General features: G+C 40.6%; 2 protein-coding genes across 3 annotated transcripts in view; one reads left to right on the forward strand and one right to left on the reverse strand.

Moving 5' to 3' along the window:
• Positions 1–7030: 7030 nt before the first annotated feature.
• On the reverse strand, positions 7031–7804 carry LOC133091012 (proline-rich protein 2-like). Its single transcript, XM_061189790.1, has one exon. It carries the CDS (start codon positions 7802–7804, stop codon positions 7031–7033), a length of 774 nt encoding a protein of 257 aa, XP_061045773.1.
• The window catches only part of NT5C2 (5'-nucleotidase, cytosolic II), a 104111-nt gene continuing 93376 nt past the window's right edge, over positions 7338–18072 (forward strand). Inside the window, exons 1-2 of one of the 2 annotated variants that reach the window (XM_061193738.1) lie at positions 7343–7410; positions 17299–17368. The gene's annotated coding sequence lies outside the window, so the exon portion shown is untranslated. Of the gene's footprint in view, positions 7411–17298; positions 17369–18072 lie in introns of both variants that reach the window. The other variant, XM_061193736.1, reaches the window with a different exon arrangement.

Here is an 18072-nt window from a genome sequence, read left to right on the forward strand (position 1 = left end):
TCTGACATTAGTATGCCTTACTTTTTGGTCCTAATATAGATGCTGCTTAACCTGAACACGTGAAATGCTCTATAGGGGGCTGGCAGGTCTGGTCCCATAGTGAAGAGGGGTTCCATCGTTAAGCCCAACAACTTACCACTTAGAGACCAAGACTGGAATGGTTGGTGTTGTAGCAGATCTACCTGGAAACAAATTGTACTACGGTCTCACTCACGTTCCTGCTCCAAGAGACTGCTGACGACTTCACAAGGTAGAACGCAGGGATATAAGCCCTGATGTGCTTTTTTCTGGTTTTTAAATAATTTAATCAAACTCAAAGCATTGTAAAAGGCATTAAAATAAAATCCACTCACAATCCTACCACACATTCATTTAGTTATTAATTAATTTATGTAAAAATATATATGGAATCCCCAACGTGCCAGACCCTGGGCTAGGTGCTGTATCCTCTCTCAGGGGATGAGACAGACACAGTGGACAAGACTGTCTCTGCTCCTCTGGAGCTTACAGCCTAATGAAAAGGCAGATATTAAAGACATAATCACACAAATATTTATTTAATTGCAATTGTGGGATGGGAAGGGAAGGGAAGGGAAGGTACGGGCAACATGAAAGAATACTGGGGTAGGGAGATTGGGAAGCCCTCTCTGAGTTACATTTGAGCTTAGGCCGAAAGGATGAATAGAGTTCAAAACGTAAAAAGAGCTTTTATGGAGGGACATGGGGACCAGCAACTGAAAAGTGGCAATTTGGAAGGAGCTCAGTGAACATGGAGGAAATGGTCCTATTTATGTATTTGATTTCTTTTTTTTAAGTTTTTTTGAATTTTTTTCCATTTTATTTAAAAAAAATTTTTATCTGTGTAATGAACACTTATTTTTTTTCTTTTCCATTATGGTTTATCTTAGGCTATTGAATATAGTTCCCTGTGCTATATAGTAGGACCTTGTTGTTTATCCATTCTATATGTAATTGTTTGCATCTGCTAACCCCAAACTTCCAGCCCACCCTCCCTTGAATTTTTTTTACTGTGGTAGAATATATATAACACAAAATTTGCCACTTTAGCCATTTTTAAGTGTACAACTTAGTGGCATGAGTACATTCACAGTGTTGTGCAACCATCACCACTGCCTGTTTCAACACTTTTTTCATCATCACAAACAGAAATTCTGGACCCATTAAGCAATAACTTCCCATTCCTCCCCACTGCCCCAGTCTCTGGTAACCTCTAATCTACTTTCTGTCTCTATGAATTTGCTTATTTTAGATACTTCACAAAAGTAGTATCATATAATATTTGTCCTTCTGTGTCTGGCTTATTTCACTTGGCATAATGTTTTCAAGGTTTATCCATGTTGTAGCAGTACCAGAACTTCATTTATTTGTATGGCTGAGTAATAGTCCATTGTATGGATGTACCATACTTTGTTTATCCATTCATGTGTTGATGGCCATTTGGGTTGATTCCACCTTTTGGCTACTATGAATGATGCTACTATGAACATTGGCATATGAATGTCCGTTTGAATCCCTGTTTTCAGTTCTTTGGGGAATATACCCAGAAGTAGAATTGCTGGGTCATATGGTAATTCTATGTTTAGCCTTTTGAGGAACCACCACAGAGGCTGCACCATTTTACTTTCCTACCAGCAGTGCAGGAGGGTTCCAGTTTCTCTACATCCTTGCCAACACTTACCTCCTTTTTTTTCTTCCTTAAAGTAGGTATGAAGTAGTATCTCTGTGTATTCGATTCTGACTCTTCTGTCTCCTCAGGAATCCATCTATCCTGAAACTCTGAAGTTTTTCGGGACCACTGATCTGGCATGGGGCTTATAACGACCTGCCTTCATCTTTTACCTAAGTGTCTAATTTCCTAAATAGATATTCAGCAACTCTGGGATAAAGTGTGGGTTGGGAATCAATTTATTTATTTATTTATTTATTTTTGGCTGCGTTGGGTCTTCGTTGCTGCACGCGGGCTTTCTGTAGTTGCGGCGAGCGGGGGCTACTCTTCGTTGCGGTTCGCGGGCTTCTCATTGCGGTGGCTTCGCTTGCTGCGGAGCACGGGCTCTAGGTGCACGGGCTTCAGTAGTTGTGGCACATGGGCTCAGTAGTTGTGGCTCACGGGCTCTAGAGCACAGGCTCAGTAGTTGTGGCGCACAGGCTTAGTTGCTCTGCGGCATGTGGGATCTTCCCGGACCAGGGCTCGAACCCGTGTTCCCTGCATTGGCAGGCGGATTCTTAACCACTGTGCCACCAGGGAAGTCCCGGGGGATCAATTTAGATTTCCAGTATTTACTACCTGGTAGATGTTTGATAAATAGAACAATTGTGATAGAGGTTGCAGATCTTATCTCTCTCATGTTGTAAACACCCAGTGGAAGTTTCCAACAGGCACCTCAGAGATCTTTGCTTGATTCAAATGAATTAATTTTCATGAGTATATGAGGCAGTTGATCGGTTGGTTACATTCCATTCATTTGAACTGCAGACCGGATCTCTGCCACTCCTCTGCTTTATGCCGTCAAGTACTCTCCATTGCACTTAAGATAAGGCTGCAGATGATTTATATGGTCTATAGTGCCCTGTGAGGTCTGGTTCTGCCTCCTTACGGACCATTTTTTGCCACTTTCCCCCTTTCCCTCTAGGCTGCTGATCATTCTGCAGATAATACAAGGTTCATCCCTACTTCAGGGCCTTTGTGCCAACTGGTCCCTTTTTCAGGGATTCTCTACTCTTCCAAGTAAGCCCCTCTCTCACTTTTTTTACTTAAAAAAGTCCTATTCATCCTTCAGGGCTCAGCTGAGATGTTCCTGACCCTCTCCCTACCCCAAAGCCGAGCCCCTATTTTGTTCTCCCTCAAAGCATCTTTTACTTTTCCTGCATAGCACTTACTAATTGTAGTAAAATAATTTTTTGTTTGTTTAAAGTCCATCTTTCCAGGCAGTCAGAAACCTACATGAGGGCAGAAACTCATGTCTTTATTGATCAGTGTTAGGCATATGGAAGGAGTTTAGTGCATATTTTTGAAGACATGTAGGTGCTCCTAAGTATTACATGATTGTCCTGTCTCTCAAATTGGACTAGATGTTTCTAGCTGGACTAAATGTTTTCTGATTATCTCCTCGAATAATGCATTATCACAGTAAGTGCTGACCCTGTGCTGTTAGAGAAAGATGGATGAAAAAGAGGGGAGACTTCCAAGGTGGCTGATTGGAGATCTATGACTGAATACTTCCTGGGAGAAAGATCTGGGGGCAGGCTGTTTCTAGGCCATAGGCCAGGGTATTGAGCGATGCTTGCATTTCTCTGAGGGATTCTGCCAAGAAGCAGAAAACTGATGAGTGACCTGTAAACGCAGCTCACGTTCTGGGTGACTCAGAGTTTATGGTATTCTAGGGGGAAATTGTGTTAATCAGAGGGGTAGGGTAGCCATGTGGGTGCTTGGGCAGGAAGTTTGGTGAGAAGCCATCCAAGGCCACAGTGGGATGGCCTTTCTTGCCAAGTACTGCCTGGGCCCTTCCGCCAATGTCAAGTCAGAGACACCAAGCAAGCCACTTAAGGCTCTTCATTGCTTCCTCAGGCTCCCCAACCCTCTGTTAGAAGGTTGTTTCGTAGTTGGCATGGCTTGTCTTACTCCTGAAAGTCATGAGACCAGGTATCTTGTCCTTTTGCCTTTGTAAAATTAATTTTTGATTAAAAAAGCAATGCATGGGACTTCCCTGGTGGCGCAGTGGTTAAGAATCTGCCTGCCAGTGCAGGGGACACGGGTTTGAGCCCTGGTCCGGGAAGATCCCACATGCCGCGGAGCAACTAAGCCTGTGCGCTACAACCACTGAGCCCGCACGCCACAACTACTGAAGCCCGTGCGCCTAGAGCCCGTGCTTCGCAACAAGAGAAGCCACCGCAATGAGAAGCCCGCGTACCTCAATGAAAAGTAGCCCCCGCCCGCCGCAACTAGAGAAAGCCCGCGTGCAGCAACAAAGACCCAATGCCACCAAAATAAATAAATAAATTTATTTTTTTAAAAAAATGCAATGCATGAGTACATTTATCTTCTAAAACATTAAAACTAAAGCTAATACCCCCTTTGAACATTATCCACAATCTTGGTCCTTTATCCCTGTCTTAAAGGTAACCTCTGATAAAAGAGTTTGGCAGGTAGCCTTACAATCTGTTTTGAAAATCTTTTACAAACTTACTATGTAATTGTCTTAGTTCAGGCTGCTATAACAGGATACCAGAGACTGGGTGGTCTATAAATAATAGAAATTTATTTCTCACAGTTCTAGAGTCTGGGAAGCCCAAAAGCAAGGTATTAGCAGGTTCAGTGTTTGGTGAAGGCCCACTTCCTGGTTCAGAGACAGCTGTCTTCTTGCTGTGTCCTCACAGGGCAGAAGGGAGTGGGCAGCTCTCTGGGATCTCTTTTATAAGGACACTAATTCCATTTATGAGAGCTCTGCCCTCACTACCTAATTACCTCCCAAAGGCCCACCTTCAGATACCATCACACTGGGGATGAGGTTTCAGCATATGAAATTAGAGGGGACACAAATATTGTCTATAGCAGGGAGGATAAGAAATAATGGTATTTCTGTGTTTTATATTAACTTTTTATTTTGAAATAATTTAAGATTTACAGAAGAGTTACAAAGATAGTACAGAAAGTTTCAGTGTACCTTTCACTCAGCCTGTCCTAGTGCTACCAGCTTACATAACTCCAGTTCAGTCATCAAAACGAAGAAGTTAACGTTGGAACAATACTATTAACTAAACTATAGACTTTATTAGAACTTCACCAGTTTTCCCACTAATGTCCCTTTTCTTTTCCAAGATCCAATCCAGGATCCCACGTTGTGTTTAGTTGTCTTGTCTCCTTAGTCTCCTTCAATCTGTAATAATTCTCAGTCTTTTCCTGGCTTTCATGACCTTAACACTTTTGAAGAGTCCAGGTCAGGTATTTTGTAGAATATCCCTCAATTTGGGCTTGTCTAATGATTTTTCATGATTAAACTAAAGTTATGCATTTTGGGGAGAGTTTTTAAAAAATATCAAATCAGTCAATCAATCTCATGCTGCAATTTGCTGTTTTCATTCAACAATATGCTTTTGAGATAGATCTATATTAACATATATAGATCAAGGTCATTTATTTAAAATTCTCTACAGAATTCCATTATATGAGTATTCTACATTTTATTTAGCTATTCCCCTATTGCTGGGCATTATGGCTGATTCCAAATTTTCTTTATTAGCAGTATCATAGTAATTATCCTTGTACATACCTCCATAACATGGAGTTATGGTAGATAACTAGAAGTGGCATTGCTGAGACACGGATTTAATAGATGTTGTCCAATTGCCCTTTAAATGGCTGTGACAATTTACATTCTTTTGATATCATGAAGCTTAAAAATTGTTGCCAATTTCTGTTTTAATTTCCATTTCCCTGGTTACTACTGAGGTTGGGCATCTTTTTGTATTCTTATTGGCAATTTATATTTTTTTTTCCTGTGAACTGCCTATTTACATTTGCCCATTTCTCTAGTGAATTTTTTTCTTATTGATTTGTTGAGTCCTTTATATGTTCCACATACATATCCTTTGTTTTATATATTACAAATGTTTTCTCCTAGTCTGTTATCTCTTAACTTTGTTTTCCATTTTTTTCAAGTTATTTCATCTCTCTGATTAAAAAAATTTTTTTTCTGGTTTTTTCCTTTTGGAAACAAAGTTCTTGATTATAAAAGTAATATAAACAATGTAGAAAATCTGGGAAATTTATGAAAAAGTATAAAGAACAAAAGAAACCACCCCAAGTCTTATCGCTGAAAGAAAACCACTATGAACATACTTAATTACATATTTCTTTCTAGTCTTGTGTGAGTGTGTGCATGCACATTTTTTGCTCAGATGAGATCACATTGCATATATATATATTTTCTATTTGCTTAGTGCCATGGTCTTTAGACACAAACTCTGGCCTTTTTCCATGTGCCCTTGGTTTAAAGGTAGTGTCAGACTACCTTCCAACTCCTATTTCTTCTCCCCACATATCCTGAAAAATCTAGTAGGTTAGAGCCCCAAGCCCTGTCCTCAGCCGACCTGAAGTTGGCTCAAAAACACGAGAGGGTAGAAATGCTCCAGCAGAGCACTTATTAAAAAGTCTTGGAGGTTTTAGCTGACTAAAAGTTCAATGAGTCAGTAGTGCAGGTACCAAGAACTTTATTGCTTGAATGCAAGGCAGTATAAGGAGGAAGCTACAGTCCTGCTCTGCTCTGATGGTACCACAAACATTTGGTTCAGTCTTGGGCAACATACTCTAAAGTAGCCACAATCAAACCGAGTAGGTGCGTGAGAAGAAGGAGGACAAAGACCCTCAAAACGAGGACAAAGGAGAAACAATGGAAGGAATGGGAGATACTGGTCTGGAAGAGAGAAGACCTTGGGCAGAAGTCTTCAAGTATCTGAAAAGTGGAAGGTGGGAGAGAGATTAGACCTGTTTGTTCTCTGAGGCTCCAAGGGATAGGACTTGGGCCAGAGAGTGGACGCTTAAGAAACACCTTCTGGTTGGTCAGAACTGCCGAGACTAAGGAATGCATTGCTCTGGAAATAGTGGCTTTCTGTCACTGAGTAGTCTTCTTTCAGATGCGAGTTGGTGGTGGGTGGGTGGGAGTTGATATAATAATGAACATTTCTTGAGTGCCATGTGCCAGGACTGTGCCGAGGATCTTACCTCTGTTATCTTATTTCATCCTGTCACCACCCCATGAGGTAGGTACTGTTGTTATCCACCCCTATATTGAAGATGAGGGAACTAGGTATGATGAAGTCAGATGTATCGCCCAAAGTGACACAGTTGGCGAGTTGTGGAACTGGGGTTCCAACCCTTTCTGACAAACTCCAAAGCCGGTACTTTCAGTCATCATTGGGATTCAGGCGTGGTATGGGAGTCTGGACCAGAGGGTTTTTGAGGTCCGTTCGACTGTAAGATTCTGTGGCTGGGAAAACGGATGCCCCCACCCCCCTAAGAGAAAGCGTCGGAGTGTAAGTGAGGTAGTCCAGGGCCCTGCAGAAGGCCCAGGGATGGAGACCTAAAGGACATGGAAGGGTTGTCAACGTGCGTCACCCCACAGCTCAGCAGCGGGCAACGTTCTGTGGTTTGAAGATCCCCAGACCCAGGCAAGGGACCGGGACGCAGGCCCGCCTCGCGGTTCCACTCCCGCAGCGCGGCCAGGGAGCGTCGCGGAGGCCGGGTTCTGCGGCGGAGCTGGGGGACGGAACAGCGCGCTGGTCCCTGGCCGGGCGCGAGCCGGGGGCGGTGCCGGGGCGGCGGGGGCTGGGAGGGCGCGCGCCCGGGCGGCTGCGGCAGTTGCGCTCTGGGTTTGCTGCCGTGCGGTGGGGCCGGTGAGTGCGGCGGGACTCGTGGGCGGGAGGGGAAGGAGCGGGCGGGCAAGGGAGCGAGGGAGGGTGCGCGGCAGAGCGCGCGACCTGGGCCAGGGCCCCCCGCCTGCCCCCGCCCCGGCCCTACCCGGCCGCTACGCCCCTCAGGCCGCGCTCGTCCGGGCGCCCGCCTGAGAGCCCGCGGACCCCGCACGCCTCCAGCCCCAGGTCGCCCCGGCCTCGGAGCAGCCCCTTGCTCCGCGCCGTGGCGACGCCCCCGGCCCCACGTCACGCTTGCGCCATTGTTTCCTGGCCTTGGGCTCGCTGGGAGCCGCCTTACCCTCGGAGCGCGGCCCTTCGCCTCGCCGCTTTCCGGCCTGGTGTCCCGCTTTTCCCTCACGCTGGTGGCAGCCCCCATCCCGCCTCGGACGAACACCTCTTTACTCAGTTCTGCTTATATTTTACGGCCGACGCCTGGCTTCCTCCCGTCCGCACCGAAGCCTGCCTTTCCGCCCTGTTAATGGACCTCCCCACCCCTTGCGCGTTCCCGGTCAACCCCGAGGAACTAGCCAGCCGCTGTGTTAGGATGCAAGGTTGACAGCGTTGTAGCAAGAACCACCAGAAATTGCCAACTGAAAGCCCGCATGCCAGTTTCGTCGTTTGCAGCACTTCCTGGAAAGCTCACACCGAATTGCAGGCCGCTGCAAAAAAAACGTGCTAGTTTCCCAATGGCTCCCAAGTCAGGGGCCAACTGTCCGGTGGCAGTCTATTCCTTTCCTTTTCCTGGGGTACCCTGAAGCCCTCGAGAGCCGAGAGTAAGATGCAAATCTGAGGCCTAAACCATTAGTTGTAAGCATGACGTTTGGGGGCTTTTACTTCGGTAGGCCTTAGCTTTTAAAGGCAGTAGGAAAAAATAAAAAAATAAAAATAAAGGCAGTAGGTAGAGTTGGATGTCAGACAGTGTTTTCCCGGCTTTGGGCCGTTATTTTGAGGATGCATTGTTAAGTGCAGTGCTCTGCAATGACTAGTCACCATTATAGGGTTGTGTGTGTGCGCGCGTGTGCGTGTTCGGGTGCGGACAGGTTCTTCTTGAATGAACTTGTTTCATAATGCGTATATACTGTTCATTTTGCCTCTTAAGGCAGCGGATGCAAACTCTGGTAACTGTAATGTGAAACAGTGCTATTTACCGTGGAAACAATGTTATTGAGGTCTTTTTAGATATTTACCTCGACACTTTTCAGCACTGGTTAGAATTTATCCAGATGAAGACATCCAGGCCTGAAGAGGTTAAGTTCAAGAAGACACAGCTTGTAATTAAAAGCAGAACTCTACATGCTGGGCTGATGCTAGCACACACAGACTTTATTTTTGAAATGCATTTCTATTGCAGTGTAAGCCACTACATTTCGGTATAGGTGCTGCATTACTCTCATCAACCCAGACTTTAGATTTTATTTAATTAATTTATTTTTTAATAAATTTATTTATTTTATTTATTTATTTTTGGCGGCGTTGGGTCTTCGTTGCGGTGCGCGGGCTTCTTCTTGTGGTGGCTTGTTGCAGAGCACGGGCTCTAGGCACGCGGGCTTCAGTAGTTGCAGCATGGGGGCTCAGTAGTTGTGGCACGCGGGCCTAGTTGTTCCAAGGAATGTGGGATTTTCCTGGACCAGGGATCGAAGCCGTGTCCCCTACATTGGCAGGAGGATTCTTAACCACTGCGCCACCAGGGAAGTCCCCAGATTTTAGATATTTAGAATTCAGTGATTAGCTAATCTGTAAAATGAGAGGGCCAAAGGAGTTGTTTGCAAGGGTTCATTCCGTTCTAAGATTTGATTCCATTGTTTGCAAATTTACAATCAGCCTCAAGTTTCCAAAAGTTTATAATTGTAGGAAGATTTATATAGATATTTACATAGGGTATCTGCAAACCTTACTAGTGATACCAGGTGTATCTTCCTAAAGAAAGCCAAATTACAGTAGAATGTTAGGAGGAATGTTCATTCATCTGTCTCTAGGCTATTTCTACTGTTTAATGGGGGAAAGAAAGCACACAAAACATGTTTTTTTTAAAAAAGTACATCTTTCTATTGCTTACCTCTCTTACCAAAAAGCTTAAATTCAATAGTTAAAAAAAAACAACAACCAACTTTATCATGTTATTTATGATAAATAAATATCATATCTTTTCCAGTTCTTATGTACATATAATTTTTATGTAGTTATAATTGCTGTGTACATATTTAAAATTTTGCAGTTCCCCACATTTTTGGGATGTCCATGTGTCTAGAGAATTCATCTACTTTTCATTTGTGGAGGCTCTGTAACATGCTTTTATGCCCAGTAGTCAACAATGCCTGGCATACAGGCTCTCAGTAAATTTTTGTTGAATGAATGTAATATTTTGAGCTGCTTAGACATCTCAGAACACAAAATGTTAAATATCACAAGGCATATGTTAAATGACATGTGAGCAGTAAAGGCCATCAATGCAAAGGCACGTGAACCAGGAGGCAGCATCACATATGTTTAAGGGCCTGGGTTTTGGAGTCTGGGTTTGAGACCTGGCTTTGCCACTTACCATCCATGCACCCTTGGAGAACTTAACCGTAGAGAGCTTCACTCAGTTTCTCTCACCATGAAAAAGGGAAAAATAGAACAAATTTCAAATTTAACAGAGTTGTGTGGGGTGAATGGGATAATTCCATTGAAGCAATACAGGCACACATTAAATTCTCTATAAATGTTAGCTATTCTGTTTTTTTTCATTCAAAGTGGAGAGATTACTGTAGGTTGGTGGGATCAGGGAAAACATCATAGAGAAGGTGACACTTGAGAGTGGGGAGAGGATGCAAAAGTGGACATATTGGGCTTCCCTGGTGGCGCAGTGGTTGAGAATCTGCCTGCCAATGCAGGGGACACGGGTTCGAGCCCTGGTCTGGGAAGATCCCACATGCCGCGGAGCAACTAGGCCGGTGAGCCACAATTACTGAGCCTGCGCGTCTGGAGCCTGTGCTCCGCAACAAGAGAGGCTGCGATAATGAGAGGCCCGCGCACCGCGATGAAGAGTGGCCCCCACTTGCCACAACTAGAGAAAGCCCTCGCACAGAAATGAAGACCCAACACAGCCATAAATAATAAATAAATAAATAAAAAAAAAAAAAAAAAAAAAAAGTGGACATATTGAGGGTTTACTGAATAGATTGTTCTCACTAAAGCAAAGGGTTTGGTAGAGCAATACTATGAGATAAAACTGTAGAGGGAGGACTTCCCTGGTGGCGCAGTGGTTAAGAACCCACCTGCCAATGCAGGAGACACAGGTTTGACCCTTGGTCCGGGAAGATCCCACATGCCGCAGAGCAACTAAGCCTGTGCGCCACAACTACTGAGCCTGCACTCTAGAACCTGTGAGCCACAACTACTGAGCCCGTACTCTAGAGCCTGCGAGCCGCAACTACTGAAGCCCGCACGCCTAGAGCCCATGCTCCGCAACAAGAGAAGCCTCCGCAGTGAGAAACCCGCGCACCTCGCCGCAACTAGAGAAAGCCAGTGTGCAGCAACGAAGACCCAACACAGCCAAAAATAAATAAATAAATAAATTAATTAATTTAAAAAAACCTAGAGAGAGAAATTCTAGTAAACTGTTTACAAGGTATGCTACATGGGTTTCTTGAAGATAGAGCAGAATTAATAAAGACAACTCTTATTTATGAGTAGCTGGTGTTTGTTTCGTTTTTTAAGTTCAGACCTGAAAAATTATTTGCTTTAAGGAAATTGATAGCAAATTGTTATGCAGTGCTAAGGTCCTTGTTATTTGACACAGTAAATCCTTTTTTTTAAATAATTTTTTTAAAGCATTTTTTAAAAATTAATTTTTAAATTTATTTTTAGCTGCATTGGGTCTTTGTTGCTGCGCGCCGACTGGGCTTTCTCTAGTTGCGACAAGCGGGGGCTACTCTTCGTTGCGGTTCGCGGGCTTCTCATTGCGGTGGCTTCTCTTTTTGAGGAGCACTGGTTCTAGGCGCGTGGGCTTCAGTAGTTGCGGCGCATGGGCTCAGTAGTTGTGGCTCACGGACTCTAGAGCGCAGGCTCAGTAGTTGCAGCTCACGGGCTTAGTTGCTCTGCGGCATGTGGGATCTTCCTGGACCAGGGCTCGAACCCGTATCCCCTGCATTGGCAGGCAGATTCTTAACCACTGCACCACCAGGGAAGCCACACAGTAAATCTTATATGACTTCTTACCATTTGAAATTTGTGTTCTATGATTGGTTACCAAGGTTTGCAGTGGCTGTTTTTTCTTTTCCTTTCTGTGGAAAACAACTTTAGCAGCAACTCCCACCCCCACCCCACCCTCCACCAAATAGCAAAATTGCCAGCAGAGCAGCAAAATAGCCCCCCTTTTAGGTGGAATGCATACTCCAAAGGATTAAATTGCCTTGGAGAGTGTTGAACTATTTGTTCCTATCTTTTGTGTGTTTCTTTTGTTTGGGAAGCATTATCAGGAGTGTGAGATGAAAAAGCCTGCTGTGTCAGGATCTCCATGGAAAGAGAAGACTGAAATCTGGTGCCTGAAGTTTAATGGCTAAAAATATATGTGTGTGTATATATATATATATAAACATATATACATTTATATTTATATACATATAGAATATACATCTCGGTAAATTTGTTGGGTACAGTAGGCCCGTCGTATCTGGATGCAGAGCAGGGGAAAAAAAACAGAGAGGCGACTGTAGTGCGCCATTTTATGTAAGGAGCTTGAGCATCCTGGATTTTGGTATCTGTGATTGGGGGAGTGTCCTGGCACCAACCCCCACGGACACAGAGTGACCGCTGTATTAGTATTTCTGTTTCCAATGTCCAGTGGAGCATATGTTATTTAATGCTCCTTGGTTCAGTTTAATGTGGTTTCTTTAATGTTTTAATTTAAATTTATTCAAAAATATGAACTATTTCAAAATATAGGAAATAATGTAATGATCATCTTAATTATAGACCATCATATTTATTTTGTGGTTTTTTTAACCCATTTTTCTAATTGTGTAGTCTCTCTTTTCAATTTACTATATTTTTCAAAGGGATAAAATTACAGATACAGTTGAGGCCTGTGTGACTCCTTGCTGATCCTATTCCCCTCTCTTTCCCTGTCATGAATTCAGTAATTATCATTCCCATTATGTTTGTATACTTTTACTAATATGTATATATCCCTGAAAGTGCATATACTCTTGTTTAATGTATTATGCACATGATTTTGCAACTTGGTTTTTTATTCAACATTGTTTTTATTTTTTTTGAAGATATGATTTTATGATAAAGCACTGATGAAAGAAGCTCATATGAAGATTTTTTTTTGGGGGGTGGGCAATGTTTAACTTCTTGCCCAGCCTGTGTTTCCAAGTCTGTCCCAATGTTGGGGCTATTCTTTCTTTTTTAAATTTATTTTATTGATGTAACATTGATTTATAACATTATATAAGTTTCACAAGTACAGTGTTTTATTTCTACTTCTGTATACCCTTTGCTCACCACCAAAAATGTAGTGTCCGTCCATCACCGTACAGTTGCTCCCCTTTACCCATTTTGCCCTCCCCCTCCCACTCCCCCTGTGGCTCACTACTACTCTGTTCTATGTTTTTGTTTGGTTTGGTTTGTTCATTTATTTATTGTTTGTTTATTAGTTTTTTATATTCCACATGAGTGAAATCATGTGGTATTTGTCTTTCTCCATCTGACTTATTTCACTTAGCATGATATCCTTAAGGTCCATCAATGTAGTTGCAAATGGCAATATTTCATCTTTTTATGGCCGAGTAGTATTCCATTGTGTGTGTATGTATATATACCCCACATCTTTTCATCCACTGATGGGCACTAGGTTGTTTCCAATCTTGGCTATTGTAAATAATGCCGGGATGAACATAGGGGTGCATGTATCTTTTTTCAGATTAGTGTTTTCGTATTCTTTGGATAAATATCCAGAAGTGGGATAGCTGGATCATATTAATTTTTTGAGGAATGTCCATACTATCTTCCATAGTGGCTGCACCAATTTACGCTCCCACCAACAGTGTATGAGGGTTCCCTTCTCTCCACATCCTCACCAACACTTATTTCTTGTTTTTTTTGATAGTAGCCTTCCTGTCAGGTGAGAGTTGATATCTCTTTGTGGTTTTAATTTGCATTTCCCTAATAATTAGTGATGTTATTTAACATTGTTTTTGCTACATATCCATGTTGGTAGATATATCTTTAGTTCATTCATTTTAATTTCTCTATAATATTGCATTATATGAATAGGCCAGTTTCTTTATGAATATTTAGGGGTTTCTGCCTTTTTTGCTGTTAGTAACAGTGCTGTAATAAACATTCTTGGATATGTCATCTTGTTTACATGTGTGAGAGAGAATTCTAAGCCTAGGGAATTCTTAGGTGGTAGGGTATGAGGATCTTCACCTTTATTAAATAAAGCTGAATTATTTTCCAAAATACTAAACACAAAACACCCATCAGCAGGTTGTGAGAGTTCCTTTTTTACCATATCCTTACAAACATTGATATTGCCAGACTCTTAAATTTTAAAATCAAATTAAATTTCATTTTAATTTGCTTTTCCATTTATTGTAAGGATTTATTCCATTTGCATCCATTTATTGTAAGGTTTTCTTTTCTATAAATTGCTTCATTCTTTTTTCTGTTGGCTCATTTTTTTTTTTTCATTTTCTTTTCCATCATTAGTTTGCAGCTCTCTTTATCTCGACTTTATACTAATCCTCTCTCAGTTACGATGTTGCAAAAATCTTCTCAGTGGTTGCTCTTTAATTTTTGTTGTGCATAAGTTTTACATTTTTATTCCAACTTTTTATTTGAAAAATTTCAGTCCTACAGAAAAGTGCAGTGATAGTTCAATGAATACACTTGTATCTTTCACCTGGATTCACCAACTGTTAACATTTTGTCATATTTACTTTTTATTTCATATATACATTTTTTTTCTAAACCATTTAAAAGTAATTTGCAGACATCATGGCACTTCATCTCTTAAAAGATATACTTGAATATCCTAAAAACAAGGATGTCCTACAAAACTACAGTATAATTATCACATTTAATATGAATGCAACATTATTATCTAATATACAGTGCATATTAAAAATTTCTCAGTTGTCCCAATAATGACCTTTATACTTAATCTCCAACCCCACCCCTGGTCCAGGATCATGAGTTGCATTTAGTTGCCATGTCCCTTTAGTTACTTTTAATCGACAACAGGTCCCCAGACTTTTGTTTGTTTTCGTAGTATTGATATATTTGAAGAGTCCAGGTCAGTTGTTTTGTACAATGTCCTTCAATTTGGATTTGTCTGATCATTTCCTTAGATGTTTAAATTCAGACTAAATGTTTTTGGCAGGAAGAAGCTTTAAATTTTAACATAGTCAGATTTGTCTATCTTTTCCTTTATGGTTTGTGTTGTCTTTTATCCAAGAAAACCTTCCCTACCTTGATGTCATAGGGCTCTTCGTCTCTGTTTTCTTCTAAAAGTTGCATGGTTTTGCTTTTTTTTATATTTAGGCTTATAAATGCTGTTTATTTTTTCTGCTTAGTCTACCTTTAATGTGGTGTTCAATTAGCATTTGTGTTACACATTGTTTTTCTACCATTATGTTTGTCATAAAATGACTCTGTAAATTCATAAAGACTGGATGGCTTTTGTTATGCACTAAATTGTGAAAATTTTGAGTTATCCGACCATGCTAAAGGTGTAGAGGTTGAAACAGCTGAAACATTCTGTGTGAAAATTGTAAAAATTTTAAGATGTATTTGTAAGAATTTAAGCATGGTATGCTGTAAATAAGACCCAGATGAAACATCAGGATCTTTCACAAATCTGAAATCAGTAAATGCCATATTTTTAACCTTGGATTATTGACTTTTACAGTAGGTTTGATGAGATAATCCTATGTGAAACTAAGCTTTCGGGAACAAAAGAAACCTACAGATAGTAGATTAAGATTAGATTTAGGATACTTACATTGACATGAAAAAATGTGTGAAATTGTATAGCCTTTGCCACATAATTGACACTCTGAAGTTTTGATTCTGAAAGTAGAAACCTATTATAACATTCCTCCAAACATAAAGTACTACATTGTGCAGAGGCCCCTACATTGTGTAGAGGCCGCAAGTATTAAACACTGTGGGCTCTAGTATTATAAATAATAATTTATTACACACTGTGTGTCAGCCACTGTTCTTAGCACCTTGCGCTTATTAATGCATTAAATCCTTGTTCCAACTCTGACCATTTTGGAGTTGAAGAAACTGAAGTGATTGTATAATTTGCTCAAACATAGAGCTAAGTTGGTGTCGGAGCCAGGTTTTGAACCCGGACAGAATGGCTCCAGAATCTGCACTCTTCACTACAAGTATAATTCTGTGACCCTGGTCAAATTATTTAACTTCTCTATGCTGTTTTCTTCTTTGTACAATGAAGATAATAGTACCTAATTCATATGGTTGTTGTGAGAAGTTAATTAGATAAAATAAGTATAGAGCTTAGAATAATACATAAAAAAAAGTGAGCACTCAATAAATGTTAGCTATTATTATGTTAGCATTACTAAGGCATTGAACTTATGCGTATCTCTGAATTTTTACCGAATAAGTGAAGTACGCCATAAATATGAGTGTATATATACAAAAAAGTAGAAATACCATGGTGATTATCTCTGCCTTTCTGATTTTTATCTCTTTATTGTTTTGAAAGAGGAAAGATAACAGCTAAAACAAAATTGATGAGCCAGGAGCTCATTGGTAAGAGAATGAGTTCTTTTTGAAATAAAGCAGAATTTTTTATCTGCCTTTTAAAAGAATATTCAAGAATGATTACTAAAGATGCAAAGTGTTATATATTAGCTGAATGTAAAAACTTTTCAGCTGTTACCTTTATGCTTTTGAAATTATAGTTTAATTATAATTAATTAATTATAGCTTAGTTAATTATAGCAATGTTTTGAAGAAATAAAAATCATATTGTGGTCCTCCCTTATCTGCAGTTTCACTTTCCACAGTTTCAGTTACCTGCAGTCAACCATAGTCTGAAAATATTAAATGGAAAATTCCAGAAATAAACAATTCATAAGGTTTAGACTGTGTGCCGTTCTGAGTAGTGTGATGCAATCGTGCACCATCCTGCCTGGGATCCACAATCACTGACATCCTCATGGCTCAGTAATCCAGGATCACCCAAAGCTGATGATCCTCCTTCTGACATATCGTCAGAAGGTCAATAGTAGCCTAACACTGTATCACAGTGCCTGTGTCATTCACCTTACTGCATCTCATTACGTAGGCATTTTATCATCTCACATCATCACAAGAAGGATGAGTACAGTAGCGTAAGATATTTCGAGAGAGAGAGAGAGACCACATTCATGTAACTTTTGTTACAGCGTATTGTTGGAATTGTTTTATTATTAGTTATTGTTGTTAATGTGCCTCTTATGTGCCTAATTTGTAAATTAAACTTTATCATATGTATGTATGTATATATAGGGAAAAATATAGTTTATATAGCATTCTGTACTATCCACAGTTTCAGGCATCCACTGGAGATCTGCACTACATATTCTCAAGCCGAATCATTTAAAATGTTTTCTTTACATGCTCTCTTGTTCCTTTTTGTCAACAACCATGTTATTGTTGAAGGTCTGGTATTACTCAAAACATTCAGTTGGAAGCAACCTTCATATGAGGATGTAGAACAAATATTGCATTCTGTGTGATATGGCAGAGGTAATGGAATTCTAGGAGTAGCAGCAGTAAAGTGTTCAGGATAACTAAAATTCGGGTCTTTTTTGTATCTTTTTGGAACTTTAGGAACGTATGCAATGAATTTATATTTTCTAGTTACAGTTTCAAACTAGAGATTGGAGCATGTTGTTGCTTGAAGAGGAAAGACAAATTGTCCAGGCAACAGGTACTACATTTCTTATTTGACAAGATCTCTTCTCAGCTTTATTTTCTATCAGAGAACAAGGAACCTTTTGTTCCAAGGCCTGGTGTCGAAATGTTAGCAAAATACTACATTAATCAAGCTAAGAATCTTATTCGTTTCTGAACCAAGAGTACGATTTCATGAAGATTCATTTAGAGCATTAAAAAGAACTTGTGTAATATTCTTGCATTTTCAGGCTTACACAGAACTTAGCTTCTGGAAAGCAAAGCGCTCCAAGTGTAGAGGTTTAGGAGTTTATTTCTGCCTGTATATATCAAGTCTATAGTTCAAGGAACTGGGGATACAGCAGCAAACAAAACAAGTGTCACCCTCATGAAACTTACATTTTAGAGAAAAGGACTTGATAGTACCAAACTGTCAAATACATTATGTCTGGAAGTGTAAATGTGCAAAAAAGAAAAACAAAATGGGGTGAGAGGATAGCAAGTGATATGTGTGGATAGGTAAGTGCAATTTTATTAGTTGGAATTTGTTAGCCATCTGTATCACTTGGTGTGTAAACTATGAATGTTGGTCTTTTACACAAATGTAGAGTATAACTTGGGGCAAATGATATAAAGAACTCTGAATACAAATAATGAAATGAAAAATGAACAAAAAACCGTTCCTCATAAACTAAAAGATAGGAGTTAATGAAACATTTAACACAATTTATACCTAACACA

The sequence above is a fragment of the Eubalaena glacialis genome, chromosome 1 (assembly GCF_028564815.1).
Source record: "Eubalaena glacialis isolate mEubGla1 chromosome 1, mEubGla1.1.hap2.+ XY, whole genome shotgun sequence".
NCBI lineage: Eukaryota > Metazoa > Chordata > Mammalia > Artiodactyla > Balaenidae > Eubalaena > Eubalaena glacialis.

What these genes read in the sequence shown, in the direction of transcription:
- LOC133091012 (XM_061189790.1), bottom strand. Translation starts at nt 7,804, where the DNA reads ATGGGGGCTGCCACCAGCGTGAGGGAAAAGCGGGACACCAGGCCGGAA.